The sequence below is a fragment of the Haematobia irritans genome, chromosome 2 (genome assembly GCF_050003625.1).
Source record: "Haematobia irritans isolate KBUSLIRL chromosome 2, ASM5000362v1, whole genome shotgun sequence".
NCBI lineage: Eukaryota > Metazoa > Arthropoda > Insecta > Diptera > Muscidae > Haematobia > Haematobia irritans.
Window position 1 is genome coordinate 94,002,314 of NC_134398.1, and position 19,499 is coordinate 94,021,812.

The 19,499-nt window shown below is 34.7% G+C and overlaps 1 protein-coding gene and 1 long non-coding RNA gene across 2 annotated transcripts in view; both read left to right on the top strand.

The window, feature by feature from the left end:
• Cand1 (Cullin-associated and neddylation-dissociated 1) overlaps window positions 1–10,113 on the top strand; it is a 125,839-nt gene extending 115,726 nt beyond the window's left edge. Inside the window, exons 5-8 of the mRNA XM_075295619.1 lie at window positions 8,237–9,208; window positions 9,270–9,513; window positions 9,678–9,824; window positions 9,886–10,113. Coding sequence (XP_075151734.1) covers window positions 8,237–9,208; window positions 9,270–9,513; window positions 9,678–9,824; window positions 9,886–10,013 — 1,491 coding nt within the window. The 3' untranslated portion in view covers window positions 10,014–10,113. The remainder of the gene's footprint in view (window positions 1–8,236; window positions 9,209–9,269; window positions 9,514–9,677; window positions 9,825–9,885) is intronic.
• Window positions 1–19,499, top strand: part of LOC142225804 (uncharacterized) — a 347,314-nt gene that overhangs the window by 151,060 nt on the left and 176,755 nt on the right. The gene's annotated exons all lie outside the window — the stretch shown is intronic.

Consider the following 19,499-nt stretch of genomic DNA (forward strand, 5'->3'; position numbering starts at 1 on the left):
AATCTACGTTTATTGAAGGTAAGCAATTATGAAATGTGAATACCGTTTTCCATTGAAGCGTGTTTACATTAAACGGACGAAAATAATATATTTTTTATTCATTTCTTTTATGCGCTTTACAGACTATCAGTTATTCCGGACGACAGTGCTCGTGTCGAACATATCCCATATATTGTGCACATTATAAGTTAAGTCCGAAGGCATAATCGATACTGCTGCATGTTTATGGTATCGATAACACATTTATCGATTATTTAGTTATCGCCGACAAGTCGTATCGATCCGACACACTGTAAGATTCTTTACAAACACCGACATTCCGTCCGGAATAACTGATAGTCTGTAAAGTGCATTAGTGAGCAATTTTATTTCGTGAAATTGACCAATTATCCCATCAACTCCATCATTTTATCAAATATATTGGAATATAAGAATATGTTTGCAATCAAAAGGTGGGTACCGTATTGATCTTTTAAAATTGTAAAATTTTTTCACTCCTAGTTTTCTTAAAACCAAGAGTTTGGGTTTGTTGGAAGATTCACCTTGAAGTTGCGAAGTAGCGTTGACATTAAATTGCATTTTTGTTTTACCTGCCTTTTTCAGTATGAACCCAAGTAGAGAGCAGTATATCTGATATATAAACTAATGAGCTGAATTATGTAATGGTAAAAAATGTTTTTCTTTTGGATTTAAAAATATGAAAAAGTATCCGAATATAATAAAAATATGTTTTTTCCATTTATATTTTTTTCTATTTCCAGAATTTGCAAAGTATCATCAATATAATACCAAAAATTACATTGCTTTCCCTTTATTTTTGTCTTTGATTGGTTCAAATTTTAATAGACGATTTCAATGTGTGGAAATTTTGGAAAGGAATTGTTAAGAAAATTAAATTACCGAGCTCCTTAATACACCTTTTTATGCTAAACGACTACAACTGCAATAGAAGAATATAAATCTGCAACCTGGAACTACCCAGCGGCGTAAATCGAGAGCACTTTCGATTTAAAGCATTCAAGGAGCCCTTATTTTAGAGGCAATACTCATACGATTAGGTCTTATAAAATAATCCCTTTTGTAAGACCTCTTCCTTCTTTACAAAAAAAAAGTTGATACTCATTCATCATTCATTGCAAAAAACAGGCCTTAAAAAAGGTCTTTATTTACTAAGATCGCTATCCCATTTTTCATAGCATACTTGTCGAGGCCTTTTGAAATGGCTTATCTGGGACATATGTTTAAAGACACATTTTAAAGAACTCCTAATAGGCCTTGTTTGGTATTGTGAATTACAATCTGCTCTTGCAACGAGGCAAAATAAAACGATTTTTAAAAAGCAACTCATATTCCCATAGCAAGCTCTTATAATTTACGAGACCTTTGAAAAGCCCTTATGCCGTAAGCCAATTCATAAGTTTTGCGACAACGCACAAACAATATAACGGCTTAAAAAAAAACAAGTCATGTTCTCATATGCGCACTTCTTTAATCTAAGAGACCTTTGATAAGCCCTTATGCCGTAAGTTTATAAGTAACCGAAAGTTAAGAATAAAAATAATTTTGCACAATTTAAAGCAACACGTGTTTCTTCATTCGGGTTTGTGATTTCGTTGGAGCAAGTCGCGTGTTTGTTTTTTTTTTAAGTAGCTGAAGTGTGAAATATGCGGTAAGTATATATTTTTTGACTAATATACTATATTGAATTACATAATAATAATAATTTTATAATAATTTTACTTATTTATTTAGCGGCAACTTCTACCATGAAAGCCAATGTTCAATGTTCAATATGTGGAAATCAGACGTCCAATACGAAATCAGTTCTTATGAAGAAGGTGATTTATTTTTTATAGTACAATTTTATATAGTACAAAATAAAATAAAATAAATAAATAAAAAGAAAAGTAAAAAGAATTTTGGGTTTCTTATTTATATATGAAATTTGGAGTAGGTCCTATATAAGGTATGTAAACAAGGCCTTTTAAACAGCCTTCATAAAAAGGCATTAAATTGGCATTATTTTAAACTCCTATTAAGAGGCCTCTATTTATATATGCTTCATAAAGCCTTTTGATGTATACATTATAAAAGGCCTTATTTTATCACACATTATAAAGAACTTATTTGAGGCAATTCCTAAAAGGCCTTAAAATAATGACCTTATATTAGCCCTTATGCTGTAAGTTGAAGTCGGAGCCCTTGGTCGGCTATGACACCCTGTGTAAAAATACAATGAATATGTAATGGGAAGTCAATGCCTTGTGTCTGCAAATAAATGCCTTTTAAAAGGCCTTATGAAGAGCGATTTCCGCCGCTGGGTAAGAATTGACATGACTGACATGGTTATAATGATAAGGAAGATAATGATTTATATAGTTTAGTTTTTTCAACCTTTTAGTTGTTATTGATCATAATTGTATGTCTAAGTTATTTTAGTCTATAGCATAATTCTTTAGTCTATAGCATAATTCAGAAAAAAAAATATTTAAGATATTTTATAAGAAACGCATATTTTCTTTTATTTCACTTTTTCACACAATTAATTGATTCCGTGACAAAATGCAATTAAATTTTTAATTGAAAATCGTGTTGGTTTTCAATCAAAATGGGTGATTGATACTATCATTTTTGTGATTGAAAACATTTCAATTAAAAAAATGGTTGAACCCGCGATTTTCGTGATTGAACTATAAAAAAATGTGTATACAAACAAAAATATAAATGTGTAAGCAAACAAAACACTGACCTTAATTTTTACAAAAGTAAAAACACCACTAATCAAAGAGCAAAACAGGGATGTTATGTACGAAATACCATTTAAAGTTAACAACCAGTAACATTTTTAAATGATATACATTGGGATAACGAAGAGAGCTTGAAAAACGAGAATAGGAGAACATAAGAATGACATCGAAAAACAAAGCAAAGCCACACTGCTGACTTTGATAATGTAATGAACAAGGCAAGGAGAGAGAAAGAAATTGATTACACTAGCATACACTGAAAATGACACTTGAAGTGACTTTTGTATGACTTTGTATTTTTATCTGCTGAATTCGAAAATGAAGGTTGAAATTTTATTTATGGAACAGTTTTTGAGATATCCCGTTATTTTTAGTTTTTCGGTCTTTTTTCACTAAACAAATAATATCTCGATCTAGAAATGTCCGATTATATCGTTTTTAGTACTTGAATGCAAGGTATTGAGATGACGAACAAAATTGTATACTTTTTTTTTATATATATAATTTATACTTTATTGTATCTTTCATACTTCTTGTAGCCTCAGCGCCATAAGGGCATTACAGAGGCAATTGACAACATTAGTTTAATACATTAAATTCACTTATTAGTTAAAAGAACGAAAAAAAGAAAAATTATATATGTACATTTGTGTTTTACAACATTAATTATTATGTCTTTTATGTAAATATGTGCAAACTTTTCTTGTTTGTAAATTACATGCAAAATTAAATAAAGTTTCTCAAATTATTTGAAATAAATTCTTTGCATTTCTTCTTAAATTGTGAAACTGTATTTACTAATTTAACTTCATTTGGTAATTCGTTGTACATAACTCCTCCAATATAATCAATCCTCTGTTTGGTTTTCTCTAAACGACAGCGTGCTACTCTTAAATTCAATTGATTTCTTGTATTGAAATTCATTTGATTTCTTTTAAATTCAATAGTGTGATGACCAACATTGTTTAGGGTTTTATATATAAATGTTAAAACTTGATATGTATATATCGCATTTATTGGAAAAACATTTTTTGCAACATCCATGTATAATCGACTTGTCGAAAAGTTCCAAGGCAAGTTATATACAGTCTTCAATGCTCTGTTCTGTAAGCTCTGAAGAGATTTTAAAGCATTGCAGTTTTTATTAGCAGCATATACAGCCACCATATACCTTATTTGCGACTCAATTAGAGAGTGATATATAACCAATTTCGTCTTCTGATCCAGTTTCCATCTAAGTTTATACAATATACCAATTGCAGGCGCTATTTTTCTTTTTATCTCATTGATATGTAGGTCCCATGACATGTTATTTTGTAGTGTAATACCCAAACTCTTAACTACATGACTCTCCTTTATGTCAGTACCATCTATATTCACTATGAAATCATGGTTCAAAGTCGAAGAATGGGGACGGAAACGAATCAGCTGTGTTTTAGCTGGATTAAGAACCAATCCATTCAATCTCACAAACTCGAGTAACATCGCAACATCTCTTTCTACGCGTGCCCTCAAAACTGTGTCAAATTTGTATGGATAAAATAAACAAAAATCATCCGCAAACATGAAAAGTTTGCCTTCCAATCCCAAGTTACCCAAATCATTCAAATAGAGCGAGAATAGTAAAGGGCCTAGTCCACTACCTTGTGGTATTCCATATAAAACAGGACCAACAAAACTTCTACATTTCCCCAGCTGGACAAACTGTTTCCTATTTTCGAAGTAACTTTTGAATAAATTCAACTCTGATCCACGTATACCATAATATTCCAATTTACTTAGCATTATATTGTGATCAACTAAATCAAAAGCTTTCGTAAAATCAAAAAATAGTCCTGCAACACCACTAAATCCAGTATCTAGGCTATTACATATAAATTGCACTACATTCAATGCAGCATCATTCACACCACATCCTTTCCTAAACACGTACTGAAATTTGTACATGAATTGATTCTCCGTAATATAGTTCGAAAGCCGATCAAATAGTATTTTCTCAAATATTTTATCAACAGACGAGAGAATCGATATTGTCCTAAAATTCTCTATATTGCGTGCATTAGTCTTCTTTGGTATAGGTATTATCTTGTGCATCTTCAGACAACCTGGATACTCCGAAGTATTAATAATCTTATTAATCATTTCTTTTATAGCAGGAGCAACCTCATCGACACATCTTTTTAAAAATTTCGGCGAGATATTATCGCTCCCAGAGCATTTATTCACATTCATCCCAATAATCACATCTTTGACAGTTTCTAATTCAACATTCTGTAGACGAAAATTTTCCCTACTATGCGTAAGCGTACCAAAAAAGTTGATTGAGTCATCTTGTCGTCTGACTATTTGACCTTTCATGTTGCTCAAGTATGAAATAAAGTACCCATTGAATTCATTTGCCTTTTGTTGAACCAAAGATTCTTCTTCATCCAAGTCAAATAAATTCGGAGCGTTACCACTCTTTCTACCCATTGCTTCATTAATGAATCGCCAAGATTTCCTTGGATCATCCCTTATCTTGTCTAAAGCCATTTTGTAATAATTACTCCTGCAGAAATTTATTGAGAAACGTATGATCCTGCTTATTCTTCTCAGCTTTTCATTTATATCTCCTTTCCTGCAATCCTTCCGTCTTCTCTTCAATAGTTTATCTTTCAAATGAATAAGTTTCTTCAGATCCTCATTGATCCAGGGGGATATATCAAAACGAATATCTTTCTTAGCCTTCAACACAACAGTCGATTTACATATAGCATTCTCCATAGTCCTTATAACATTATCTGCAATACCAGTAGATGTATATGGTAAAAAATTCTCCGGCAAATTCTTCTTCAATACGTCTTTAGCCTTGCTAAAATCGCAATAAGATCTAAAAGACTCTTTAGTCCTCTCTGGTATGACTTGCATCTCCATTTTGCAAAAGATCATATTATGATCAGATAAACTGCATTCTACTGAGTCTATAAAAAGTCGTTCTGAGAAATTACTAAATACATGATCAATACATGTTCCAGAATCTGGTCTAGTCACTAGTTTATGAGCAATTTTACAATCGTAATTTTGAAGCAAAGACAGCAAGTCAACTTTACATGGGTTCTGAATCAGAAGAAGAGCGTTGCGAGCGTAATCATTAAGTATGTTATCTAGCATATACAAGAAGGTGTTGGAATTACATTTCTGTGATCTATAAAAAGATGCGATCATTAAAGGCCGGCTGTCAACTAATATATTCGGCAACTTTATAACTATCATTTCTACAAAAGCTCGACTTTCACAAAATTCAACAGGATATCGAAATTTAGAATTAATATACAACGAAGTACCACCATATCCATCTTCTCTACTGCAGTGAACACTATCAAAACCAGGTATTGAATACATCCGCGTAGCAATTGCGCTAAACCAAGTTTCTTGCACTGCTATTATGTCTGGTACTTTAGGAAAACATGACTAATATGTTTTAAATCTATTGAACTTATCAACAGACGCAATACTTCTAGCATTCAAACTTAAAACATTAAAATAATTTATCTCTAAACGACATACATAGTTTTCAAAGTTACTAAATTGTTTAAAATATCGATTTCTTTCCATAATTATTTAATTAATAATATTTTTATTTATAACAAAAAATGTATTACAAAATTTTGTCTAATTAGGGGATACATATAATGCTTCTCCATCTTCGTTATCTTCTTCATTTTCATTCTCTTCTTCATCTTCACTAGGAATTATTAGTTGCCTATTTTGGACCATGGATCTACGTTGCCAGTGTTTTCTTGTTGTTGCCTCCGTGAGTAAGCGATCTACACCCTCCTCGCTTCTTAATATTTGATGTTTCGCTATTTCACTTTTCTGGCAGATTACTTTACCATCTCTGGCATAGACAAAACGATATCCAATTGTTTTTAAAGATTTTGCATAATTGAGCAATGCTAATGTCTCTCTGCTCAAAAAGTCATTTATATAAATCTTTTTAGTACCATCGTTCTCTTTTAATTTCGCTTTTGCTGCCATTACTTTTTCTTTATTTTGTTGTGACGCAAATTTCACTACAACTTGCTTATTTGTTTTGTTTTTATTTCTGTTTTCTAGATAAAATGCTTCATCCACATCACTTGTTTTCAGTTCAACTCCAAAATCTTTTGTCAATTTTATCACGGCATCCATAGGTTTTATTTCATTAGTTATTTCCAATCCACTAATAATACAATCTTTTTTCACCATTCTGTCATTTAAATACTTCATAGACGACTTGAGCGATTGAACTTCATTTTTTAGTTTTTTGTTTTCAGCTTGTATTTCGTTTATTTTTTTCTTATTTTCTTTCACATCTTTCAATAAAACATCAAATTTTTCTGACATAAACTGAATTGAGTCTGTCAGCTGATCTAATTTCTCCAACTTCTCCAATTTTTCAACTCTGTTTTTATTGTTTTCAATTCTTTCTTAATTTCTCCATTTCCATCTTCACATGTTTGACAAGTAAACATCTCATTCTCATTTTCGCATAATCTCTCAAATTCTCTTTTCGTTAGGCCAGAGCACTGAGAGTGATAGCTATTTCCACACTTGTCACATTGAATGTAACCTTCGTTTTCTTCTTTGATATCATGTTTGCAGTTACCACATATTAATTTCGTTTTGTTTGCGACACTACGATCTATTAGATCTGTGATAAGTTACTTAATGTGATAGTTGGATGTGTCGTGTGTTCGAAAAAGCCGTTGGACGTTTATCTATAATAAATTTAATAATATCAATCTAATGTAAAAGATACAATTGTTTCTGTAAGTTTTACATGTAATAACATAAAAATTCCCTTTATAATATCGACATACATTCACGAAACGTTGGGAAACCTGTAATTAAATTAGTTTTATTTACACCATTGCGCTAGGCCCAATTAACTGAAGAATACATAAAAAAATGGACCCACGTTCGCACTACTTCCAAATGTTAGGTGTGGACTGCTTAAAACATTATTTTTTTTTATTACAAACAAACAAATGTTCCAAACTTTTTCAATTTATTGTATTGTAGCAATCTATTTTTTTATTATAAATTAATTTTATACATATTTTCATTATTGCTTTTTTGAAATTGAACGGATAATCATTTTTAACTAAATTTCTGTACTTTAAACATAAGGCTTAAATCTTGTTGTACTGGATACAGCTTAAAATTGGATAAAGTACAAATAATGTAAAATTCATTAAAGGATGATATTAAATTGGCCGATTTATTTCTCGGCAAACGAGAAAAGTGTCATAAAAAAGTATATAAAAAGGTAATTTTTATTTTAATTCATTTTGGGTCTTATATGCCAAGTTCTTATGGAAATTACATACAAGATTTATTCTTCGGAAATTGAACCATTTTTAGTGGAATATTGACTTTTTTTAATTTTCGAAAACTAGAAAGACCATAATTGATGCTTAAGGGAAACTGCAAAACGACCTTATTCTAATTCATTAATTTTTTTTCAGGGATCCGCACTTGACTGTACACATGATCTATTTCAAGCTCTCGTCCAAACTAATCTTCCCGGACTTGATTATCACTCTTTATTGAAAAAACTTATGGAGCCTGTAATAAGCGTCACCATAGTTTCTTCCTCTTGCGGTGCAGACCAGTTACATAAGCAATCGTATCACTCTCTAGCAAAATGTGTTGCCGCATTAACACAACAGTGTCCCAATGAAGCCATTCCGCTGGCGACGCAACTTTTGAAGGATCTTCAAAAACCTAATTCGATATCGGATGCCCAACTCATTTTTAGCTTACTAGCTATAGGCGAAATCGGCAGGCACTTTTCATTGAGCTCTATCCCAGGTCTTCCACAAAATATAATAGAATGTTTTAGCGATGGATCGGAAGATGTAAAAGCCGCTGCAAGCCATGCCTTAGGAGCCATATCAGTGGGAAGCTTGCAAACATTTTTGCCACTTATTTTAAATGAAATTGAAGCGCAGCCTAAACGCCAATATTTACTTTTACATTCATTGAAGGAAGTTATATCGTCTTTGTCTATTTCTCCAAATGGATTGTCGCAATTGCTCCCTTCGGTGCCTTCAATTTGGGAACAGTTGTTCAAACATTGTGAATGTCCAGAGGAAGGCTCGCGCAATGTAGTCGCAGAATGCCTCGGCAAACTAGTTCTTGTAAAACCCGACGATCTTCTTTTTAGATTACAAGAAGCTCTTAAGTCGGAGAGTCCATTGATAAGAACTGTTGTTGTATCCGCCGTGAAATTTACTATTTCTGATCAGCCGCAGCCAATAGATATGCTTCTGAAACAAAACATCGGAAAATTTCTCTTTTTACTTCGAGATCCAGAACCTGCTGTTCGTCGCGTCGCTTTAGTTGCTTTTAACTCTGCTGTTCATAACAAGCCAAGCCTTGTACGCGACCTCTTACCTACGCTTTTACCATGGCTATACTCAGAAACTAAAGTTAAGGTATGTACCCAAACAGCTATTCTGCAAAGATTATTATATATTTTCATATAATTTGACTTAGAACGAACTCATTCGGGAAGTGGAAATGGGACCATTTAAACACACGGTCGATGATGGCTTAGACATCCGTAAAGCGGCCTTCGAATGTATGTACACTCTTCTTGAGCAAGGGTTGGATCGTGTGGATGTTATGCAATTTTTAGATCATGTACAAGCCGGACTGTGCGATCACTATGATATAAAAATGTTGACGTATTTAATGACTGCACGCTTAGCGGTAGTTTGCCCAGATGCAGTTATATTAAGTAAGTCTATTTTTCAAATCAAATCATACATATTTAGTTTACACCCCTATGCAGTTAACGTGGCAGCCCGATTTATTTCAGGCTCACTTAGACTACATCCCTATTAAAAGTATTCTTTATGGAGTGGTATTCACAAATTCTTAAATATTTGTTTTCTTAATTAGGGCTGGACCAATTCATTCAACAGTTAAGGGATACATGTATGCATAAAGTTAAGGCCAACTCGGTGAAGCAAGAGTACGAAAAGCAGGATGAGTTAAAACGATCTGCCCTTCGCGCCGTATGTGCATTGTCCAAAATACCGAAAGCAGGTAATTATTGTACATACAACACAACAATTAATTTTTACGCTCAAAAAAAAAAATCTTTTAGAAAAAAATCAGCAGATGTTGGACTTCTTGAAATCTATTAAAGATTCCCCAGATTTATGCAAAATATACGACTACGTTCAAAAAGACTCAATTTCAAGCAATGTGGATTTCACAATGGATGAGAGCTAAAGTTGTCTACAAACTAAAATTGCTATGTTTCAAATTGGAAGATGTAACTTGAAATCTTATTAAAGTCAAATACAAACGTAACCTTCAATCTATTAACCAACGTTCTGTGTTCGTAATATTTAATTTATTAAAAATAACACTAGTTTACACCGAAAATGTACACTTGATGAAGGGGACTTGTGTATTTTGATCAGCTGAATTCGAAAAAAAAAATGTTAAAAAATATTTTATGAAACAGTTTTTGAGATATCCGTTATTTGTAGTTTTTCGCTCTTTTTTCACTAAAAAAACTATATCTAGAGGTCGACATGTCCGATTATGTCGTTGTTGGTACTTAAATGAAAGGTATTGATATAATCGTGTATAATTGGAACTGCGATAAGTTAAGTGGTTCAAAAAAATATCGATGCAAAAAGGGCAAATTTTCGAAAAAAATCATGTTTTACAGAGACCCTTTTCCGTCGGAAGAGTACAAACCACTGTTTCTCTTCATGGTCGTATAGATGATACTCTAACGTAAATAATAAGACCAACTAGAAGAAAAGCGGCCAAAAAGGACAAAGTTAGCAATTGAGTGAACATATCCGACGTCGAATCATGCAAATATGAGCAACTCACCCACACAAAAATGCCGTTCGGCTACACAAAAATTAATTTTTGTGTGGGTGAGTGGCTCATGTTTGCATGATTTGACATTAGCTTTTGGCTTCACAAAGTTTTTTTCTGTTTCAATTACGAGATTAATTGATCCAATTTGTTTATGTATGTGGGAGCAATCAATCTGTTGGAGGGAGAATATCATGAGCCAAAACAAAGTCCACAACTATGTTAAATAATAGATGACTTTGTACTCCGGATGATATTATAAGTAAGAAAGAAACCAATATTCAGATGAAGAAATTGAAAGAATAAAAACACAAACGGATTTCAGATGCGTGGAATAATATTGGATTTATTTTCTGAATAAAGGTCTTATCAGTATGGATCGTACCAGTATGGAACAGAGGTTTTTAGTTTCTGCGGAAATTGTACTTTGACATTGTTTGACAATGTGGTGAATATATGTTGTTATCAAAATTTATCGATATAATTTTTAGATGTATTTTTAAGGCAATTGGTCATTCTTAAAATCCTAATAGGGAATGCATTAAGGAAAAAATATTATTTATGCAAAGAAAATGTAGGTGTTTATGTGGCATAAACATTAGCGCCCGCCTGGCAGTACGTCTGCACAAAATCTTTAAATTGTCAAACTATGGTGTGAGTACTGGTTTCAAGAAATTGACAATGAAAACTCATATGAAGTATAATTCATTTTACTAACTAGTTACAATTTTTAATTTCATGCATTTTTAGCTAAAACAATATAAAGTAGTATTCTTATTATTTTTTTTATATAATTTGTAAGTTGAAGGAAGTTCACGTTTGCACTAATTCTCAAAATTCAATGCCTATTTCGGTTAAGTGTCTTCAAAAAATTCAATTAAAAATTTAGATAATATTAATGAGATTAATTTGGACATATTCCATAAATTGACCAACCAAAAATAGTATTTTGGGCAGTGGGTAGCCCACTTCTATTTAGGAAGCCCTCGCTAACAATTCGAGAATACACATCCACCCCCCCAAAATGATCGATATAGGTGCAGATTTGAAAAAAATTTTATCTACTAAAACAAGATTAGAAAAGTGTTGGACATAGGACTGTGGAATCGATTTGCTGGGTGTATGCATAGATATGCGATTATTAACTTTAAAACCAGCGTCTATAGATATATCGGAGTTGTGTGTGTATGTCAATGTGAGTGGGCAAATTGTTTCCTCTTCCAGTGTGATGGTGGTTAAATCCAATTTGTCCACAATTTTAGAAGAATTAGAGCCGGAATCTAGAAGACCACGTAAAATACCATTTCCCTTTTTTGTAGTAACAAAAACTAAGGCTGTTGGAAGCAGAGTGACAGCATTTTGTTTTAGTATAGCTGAAAGGGTGGTGCTTGCTGATTTAAATGCCGTTGATGGTGTTGAAGATACTTCAGCTTTTTCAGTTTTCACAGAAGGATTTTTAGATGGAGATGATGATGTGTTTTTCCTTTGAGTATTCTGCAATCTTGGATGGGCATGGAGCAGGCTATGGTGATTCTTTTTGCAATACCGACATCCAGTCGTAGTAAAACTCGCATTTCCGGAATGTTCATGTGCCAAGCAGTATTTATAATAACCATATTTTAGAACTGTCTCTTTGCGTTTCGTAATGTTCATACTCAGAAAACGCTTACATTTCCGCAACGGATGGGATTGCTTACATAGCCAGCATATATATGTAGAAGTCCTTTTTTGGCCACGATGGTTGTTGTGGTTTTTAGGTGACATATTCTTAGCGAGTTTATGGAACTATAAACAAAAAGATTGGAATTCGGAAATATGAATAGGGGATATTGTCGAAAGTGCTATGTATGGCGTATTTTCAAATGGGAATACAACGAGTTTGGTGATTGGTCTGGTTATGATCCCTTTTTGCGTCCTGACTTCTGCAACTCGTTGTTGTCCGCCCCAGGGTGTACTTTTGTAAAGCGACCAAGACACCAACAGTTTGGGGGTAAATTTTCTTCTCGTATAACTATCATAGCATTTTCCTGGAGGTTTTCAGATAGGTGTTTCCATTTATGTCGCTTATGGAGCTCTTTAATGTATTCCTCCTTCCAACGCAAACAAAAGTGCTGATGGATTACATTTAGCCTCTGCCAGCGATTTACAATAGATATTGGATTGTCTCCGATAGACGGATTAATCGGCACTGGAATTGGCGAGCCTATTAAAAAATGGCCAGGAGTAAGGGCGGACAGGCCTGATGGCTCTTTGGAGCAAGGGGAAAGTGGACGTGAATTAAGAAAAGCTTCAATTTCGGACAAGAGTGTTTGAACAAAAAAACGTATGCTTAAAGTTTAAAGCAACTTTTTTAAAGTGGCTCTTGAAGCTTTTTACACCTGCTTCCCAGAGACCATGTGTGGAGCCCCTGGAGGGATAAAATGCCAACTAACATTTTGGTGGGAGTAATTGGATGTGACAGATTGCTGTGAAGTTTGTAGAAATTCTTTAGCTAGTTTCCTGGATGCGCCGACAAAGTTGGTTTCATTCTCGGGCAGCCACGGTGGGAAACGAATCTCCGGAAAGCGGCCAAAAAGGCGGAAGTTGAAAGCTCGGATGTGGCTTCCAAATGTATCGCTTTAGTGGAAAAACAGATAAAGACACAAGTGTATCCTTTTGAAATGCGACATGCTCGGTCAGAATATGACTTAATGTCAAAGGACCGGCGAAATCTACACCCGTATGGGTAAAAGGGCGAGTGAAATCTGATCGTTGAGGTGGTAAGGCGAACATTAACTGCGTTTGGCATTTACGTCTATAGATCACAAATGGCTTGCACTTATTTATATTGGCATTTATCAAATTCGTTGCCTTTGGTATCCAGTACTTTGACCTGATTAATTGCAGTACCAGTTGGTTGCCTCGATGAAGGGAAACTTCATTAATAAACCGTACAAGGAGGCGAGAATATTGAGAGTTATATGACAAGATGATTGGATGTCTCTCATTATACGTTAGAGCTGGTGAAGCTGAGGGACGAGCACAGACACGCATTATACCTTCGTTGTCCAAAAATGGATTAAGGTTTGATAGTGAACTAGATTTTTGGATATTTTTCTTTGTGGATAAAGGCATGTACTCATTGGGATAACACGCTTTCTGACACATAATTTGGAGCTTATTATGGACCAAAAGGACTTCAAAAGTAGAAATATCTTTAAAGCTTGAAAGCTTTGTCGGTATTTTGGATGCTTTCGATAGAGAAATCGGTACATAAAAGCAATTACTCGAATTGCTCTCGGAATCGAGGAAAAATTATCTAAAACATCCTTAACATGTGTGAAAAAGGAAATGTTAACTCTTATGTTTTTCCTTTCTAAAACGATATCTTCTGTTTGGTGATATACTGGAAAGTTAACCTCAATATTTCTAAGGAATTGTGGGCCTTGCCACCATAGATCATTTTCGCCTAAGTCTTGTGAAGAAATACCTCAGCTTGCTAAATCCGAAGGATTATGTTCGGATGGAACATGGTGCCAATTGGAAGGCGAAATTACTTGAATTATTTTGGCTACTCTATTGGCTACAAAAGTAGTCCAAAAGCAAGGAGGTTTTGCTAGCCACCATAATACAATCTGTGGAATCTCTCCAACAATGTAATGAAAATTTATCGATTTGTAATTGCGGAACAATGTTATCTATCATTTCAGCTAGCAATGTTGCTCCACAAAATTCTAGCCGTGGAATCGACAATATCTTGATTGGTGCAACTTTGGTTTTAGAAGCTACCATATGTTTATTTAAGGATTCATTATTTTTTACACGGATATATAAGGTAGTAGCGTATGCTTTTTCTGAAGCATCGCTGAACCCATGAAGTTGTACGATGGTGCTAGGGCAATATTTGAACCATCTAGGAATTTTGATGGAATTTACGTGAGAATAGTTGGATTGAAAGGCTACCCATTTTTTCAAAGTCTCTGGAGTCAACTTTTCATCCCACCCCGTAGCATCCACCCACACTTGTTGCATAATTATCTTAGCTACTATGATGCATGGAGCTAACCAGCCTGCTGGGGTCAAATAATTTTAAAATTTGGGACAATACTTCTCGTTTCGTGTACGAGCAAGTGGTTGGAAATTCTTGGACAACAAAGAAAAATAAATCGGAGAAAGCATTCCAACGAATGCCAAGGGTTTTGGCAGTGCTTCTAAGAATTTTAATAGCTTCCGGATACTTAGCCTCGACATCATCTGCCAGTTGTAACATAGTGCGGATCGAATAGGACGCACAATTTACACCGAAAGTGACTGTCTTGAGTTCAAACGTCTCTAAAGGATCTTGTGGATACTTTCGGAAAAGTATTTGTTGGAAGGACGTTTGTGTGGGATAGACACGAATTTGGCGATAAACTTTGGTTATATCACCATTGAGTACGAATCGGAACAATCGCCAATTCAGAATGAGTATTATGAGCTCATTCTGTAAAATGGGACCAGAATGCAATATATCATTTAGGCTTACCCCATTGGATGTTAGGGCCGAAGCATTAAATGTACGAGTTAGACGGACCTCATTCCGAAATTATTGGACCATTGCAATTTTCCGAGATCGATCAATATTGATATCTCGTGGAAATGATTCTTTGAATGGGAGAGATACAATATATCTCCCCTCGTTATTCCATCTTGTAGTACGGCTTTACAATGCATCACACAATGTATCTGATGAAGAAGCAAATTTCCTCTTGGGAAGGTCTTCCACCTCCCAAAAGCGTGAAATCTCCTTATCAAGTGAGATTTCACAGAAGTACGAAACAATAGGAGAAGTATTCGTCGCAGTGTCTGGAATGGGTCCTGTTAGTATCCATCTAAATACTGACTCCTGTGCCATTACAGAGCGACAAACATGTCGCTTGAGGCCAGGAAGCAAAATGGACGGAAGGATATCTGCCCCCAACAAAATATAACAGGTTGGCTGATAAGTCGCCGGTCTAACAAAGAAAAACACATTTTTGGTCAAAATTCGTTTATATTATTCAACATAGCTCCCTTCAAGAGCAATACAACGATTATAACGACTTTCCATTTTTTTGATACCATTTTGGTAGTACTCCTTCGGTTTTGCCTCAAAATAGGCCTCAGTTTCGGCGATCACCTCCTCATTGCTGCCAAATTTTTTCCCTGCGAGCATCCTTTTGAGGTCTGAGAACAAGAAAAAGTCGCTGGGGGCCAGATCTGGAGAATACGGTGGGTGGGGAAGCAATTCGAAGCCCAATTCATGAATTTTTGCCATCGGTCTCAATGACTTGTGGCTCGGTGCGTTGTCTTGGTGGAACAACACTTTTTTTCTTCTTCATATGGGGCCATTTTGCCGCGATTTCGACCGTCAAACGCTCCAATAACGCCATATAATAGTCACTGTTGATGGTTTTTCCCTTCTCAAGACAATCGATAAAAATTATTCCATGCGCATCCCAAAAAACAGAGGCCATTACTTTGCCAGCGGACTTTTGAGTATTTCCACGCTTAGGAGACGGTTCACCGGTCGCTGTCCACTCAGCCGACTGTCGATTGGACTCAGGAGTGTAGTGATGGAGCCATGTTTCATCCATTGTCACATATCAACGGAAAAACTCGGGTGTATTACGAGTTAACAGCTGCAAACACCACTCAGAATCATCAACACGTTGTTGCTTTTGGTCAAATGTGAGCTCGCGCGGCACCCATTTTGCACAGAGCTTCCACATATCCAAATATTGATGAAAGATATGACCAACACGTTCCTTTGATATCTTTAAGGCCTCTGCTATCTCGATCAACTTCATTTTACGGTCATTCAAAATCATTTTGTGGATTTTTTGATGTTTTCGTCGGTAACCACCTCTTTCGGGCGTCCACCGTCATCCGTGCTCATTCCACCACGCTTGAATTTTGCATACCAATCAATTATTGTTGATTTCTTTCATTGTGTTTCATAAAGCGTAATGATCCCACGCATCGTATTGCGCGGACATATTAGTTCGCAAACGCTTTTGATAACTTCTTAGATATGGCCACTCGCTCATGTCCACACATACAAGGACACACGATACAGAAGGCATTCTAGAAAATTCTGAGAAAGCTTGGAGCTAAGTTAATTTTTTTCCTTTGGCTTTCTTTTACCGTCAACCGCCATATAATCGACAAGCAGTGAGGTGCAGAGAAGTATTTGCCTCGTGTTCAACTTTAGTTACATCTTACGGGCGTTACTTTAAAAAAAAATTATTACTAAAGTTTTATACCGGCCTGCTTATAGGCCGGCATTTTCTAGCGAAAAATTTCATTCCCATAAGAAATGCATTGCTATTTATGCTAACGAAATTTTCGGTAGCGTTCAATTTCGTAAGCTGGTACGCACCTCTAATGAAAATAATAGTGTTGTCAAAAGCATATTTTGACAGCAAACATTTAATTTATTACAATCATTGTGTGCGTAAAAGTTTTAAAAGGTCTGTAAATAAACAATTTATTTGAGGAATATTTGGAACATATATTAGCAATTTTTAAAAGCGATTAGCTGGTTTAAAATTTGTGTACACAGCCTTGTTTTTTTGTTGTAGACTTAAATAAATTTTTGCTACCGAAAATTTCGCTAGAAGTGCATACCGGCCTTATAAGTGAAATATTTTTTTGAGAGTGCCGATATTTAGTAATATACTTTGTTCTACATTGCTGCATCAGTTGAGCCTATTTGGATTAAGAATCTATTTCCCCTTTTGGGGACTCTCACGTAGGTAAGCAAGTGTTTTGAGAAATTTAGTTGCAGGCGTGCGTTACAATTCACCTTGCGACGAAGGAACACGAATCTACACCGGCACAGTAACCGTAGATCGTTGTCGCACTCCCACGCTAACTCCACCAAATTGGTGAAATTTGAGGTTAACTACGCATATCGCAGGTCAATTCTTCAACTTTGAACAGGCATTTCAAATATCCTAAGTGGCCCTAGAAGTGGTGAACATTTCTGTTTGTGAAACCAGCTGATTGCAGATCACCAACATAGTGTACATTCACGCAAGTAAAAGTAATCGTATCAACCAATCCAGCTCTAAGTCGCCATTGGCTCAAATTGTGTTTTTTAATTTTAAATCGTGTGGATAGTTGCGGCTACCACACGTCCCAGCGTCCGGAGTCCCAATCTCCGCAGAAAATTGGAAAAAATATATAAATTCGGGTGATGTATAAATGAAGTACGAAAGCATGAAGTAGTCAAAAGTCATAAAATTAATTAAGAAACGTTACGGATTGCGCAATACGATGCCATGCGCCACGCATTACATCACGCGAAGTTTAGTTTTAATGATCTCTAATTACTGTGGTAACATCTTTCATGATAATGACACTTTGTCTAGATGGCAACCTTAAGACTAAGGATGAAGCTCACACGCACATATATATATATAATTCTTGCAAGCCGATCATTCTAAGAAAAGCAGGCGTTGTGAACAGTTCAAAGTAACAAAATAAAATATTTTATTTTAATAAAAGTGAATAAGGCGCTGATCAAAAGAAATTCTTTTGTTTGTATGTGCGTAGTGGCATAACACGTGCTGAGTCTCCAAATAAAAAAGAAATAGTACAATTAGTGGACACATTTTGATTTTGGTTTCAATTCCCAATAGCTAATTGCAAGGGCATTTAACACACACACACACACTCCTTTTGGTGACAAGAAACATTTGCTGAGAATTTCGCCAAAATTTCTCAACCTGAACTCGTGGAAGTAGCCAACCAGCATCCACTCGAATTATAATTTCGTTGGTTGTGAAATAGCCTTCCAACTAGTGCCCAAGAGGAGACAGCAAGTTTTTGTTACCCAGGATTTCGACAATTCGTCATACACCATCTCGACGGCTGCCTGGAATTAACACAATTTGGTACCACCATCTCAACCACGACTACAATCAAAGATTTTGCTGTGAACTCACTCAACTTTTTTAGAATCAAATGGAGGATACAAAACGAGCCCTAAGTCGCTGGAAAGCGCAAATTGTTTTTATTGAATTTTAAATCGTGTTGGTGTTTGCGGACCCCAACACGTCCCAGCATAAGAGGACCATCCTCGCAAAATATTGGACAATACCCGGGTGATGTATACATGAAATTAGAAAACGCTTAAAAGCAAACTATACATAAGTGATTATTTTCTAAAAATTACACAAAATATTGTTCTCTTTTTGCATACGTGCAGTATGCATTGTTAAAATCAAAACTAGCGGTACTCTATTTTTTATATATTCTTTTACATTTTTCCGCATATACATATACACATATGCTAATGAAATAGTGTGAGTAAAGAACTCGTGTGAATGTGTTAAAGAATATGATCAATAAATATGTGTACATGTATATGTAAACGTTATACTTATACATTCTTACGAATTGCTTTAAGATAATACCGTTATTTTCTGTATGGATATTTTCCATCCACACCTTTTATTTTTATTTTCGTTGTTTTCATTTCATTTTTTTTTACTTTTCGTTTACCAATAGTCATTAAGATATTCATGTGCAGGTGATTAATGTCTAGACAACATAAAATTATTTTTTTCTCGACTACAGAGGAACCGTTAATTGAGCTCAATTCTTAGGTGTCCCTGTCGCCTACCCCAAAACGTTTGTAGGGCATAAAACCTTCGTCGTTTAAAAATGAAATCAAAATTGAATTTTTCCTATTAGACATTGATCGCCCATTAAGGCCTTGCCAATTAATCTGTATTATTTCATCATCCATCTACACCCCTTTTCTTTTTTTTTATTTTTTGTTTGTTTATCATTTTTATTATTATTTTTTTTTTGTTTTTTTTTTTTATTTTTTGGTTTACATTACTAATGTAAGTACTCTTAAGCGATATTTAC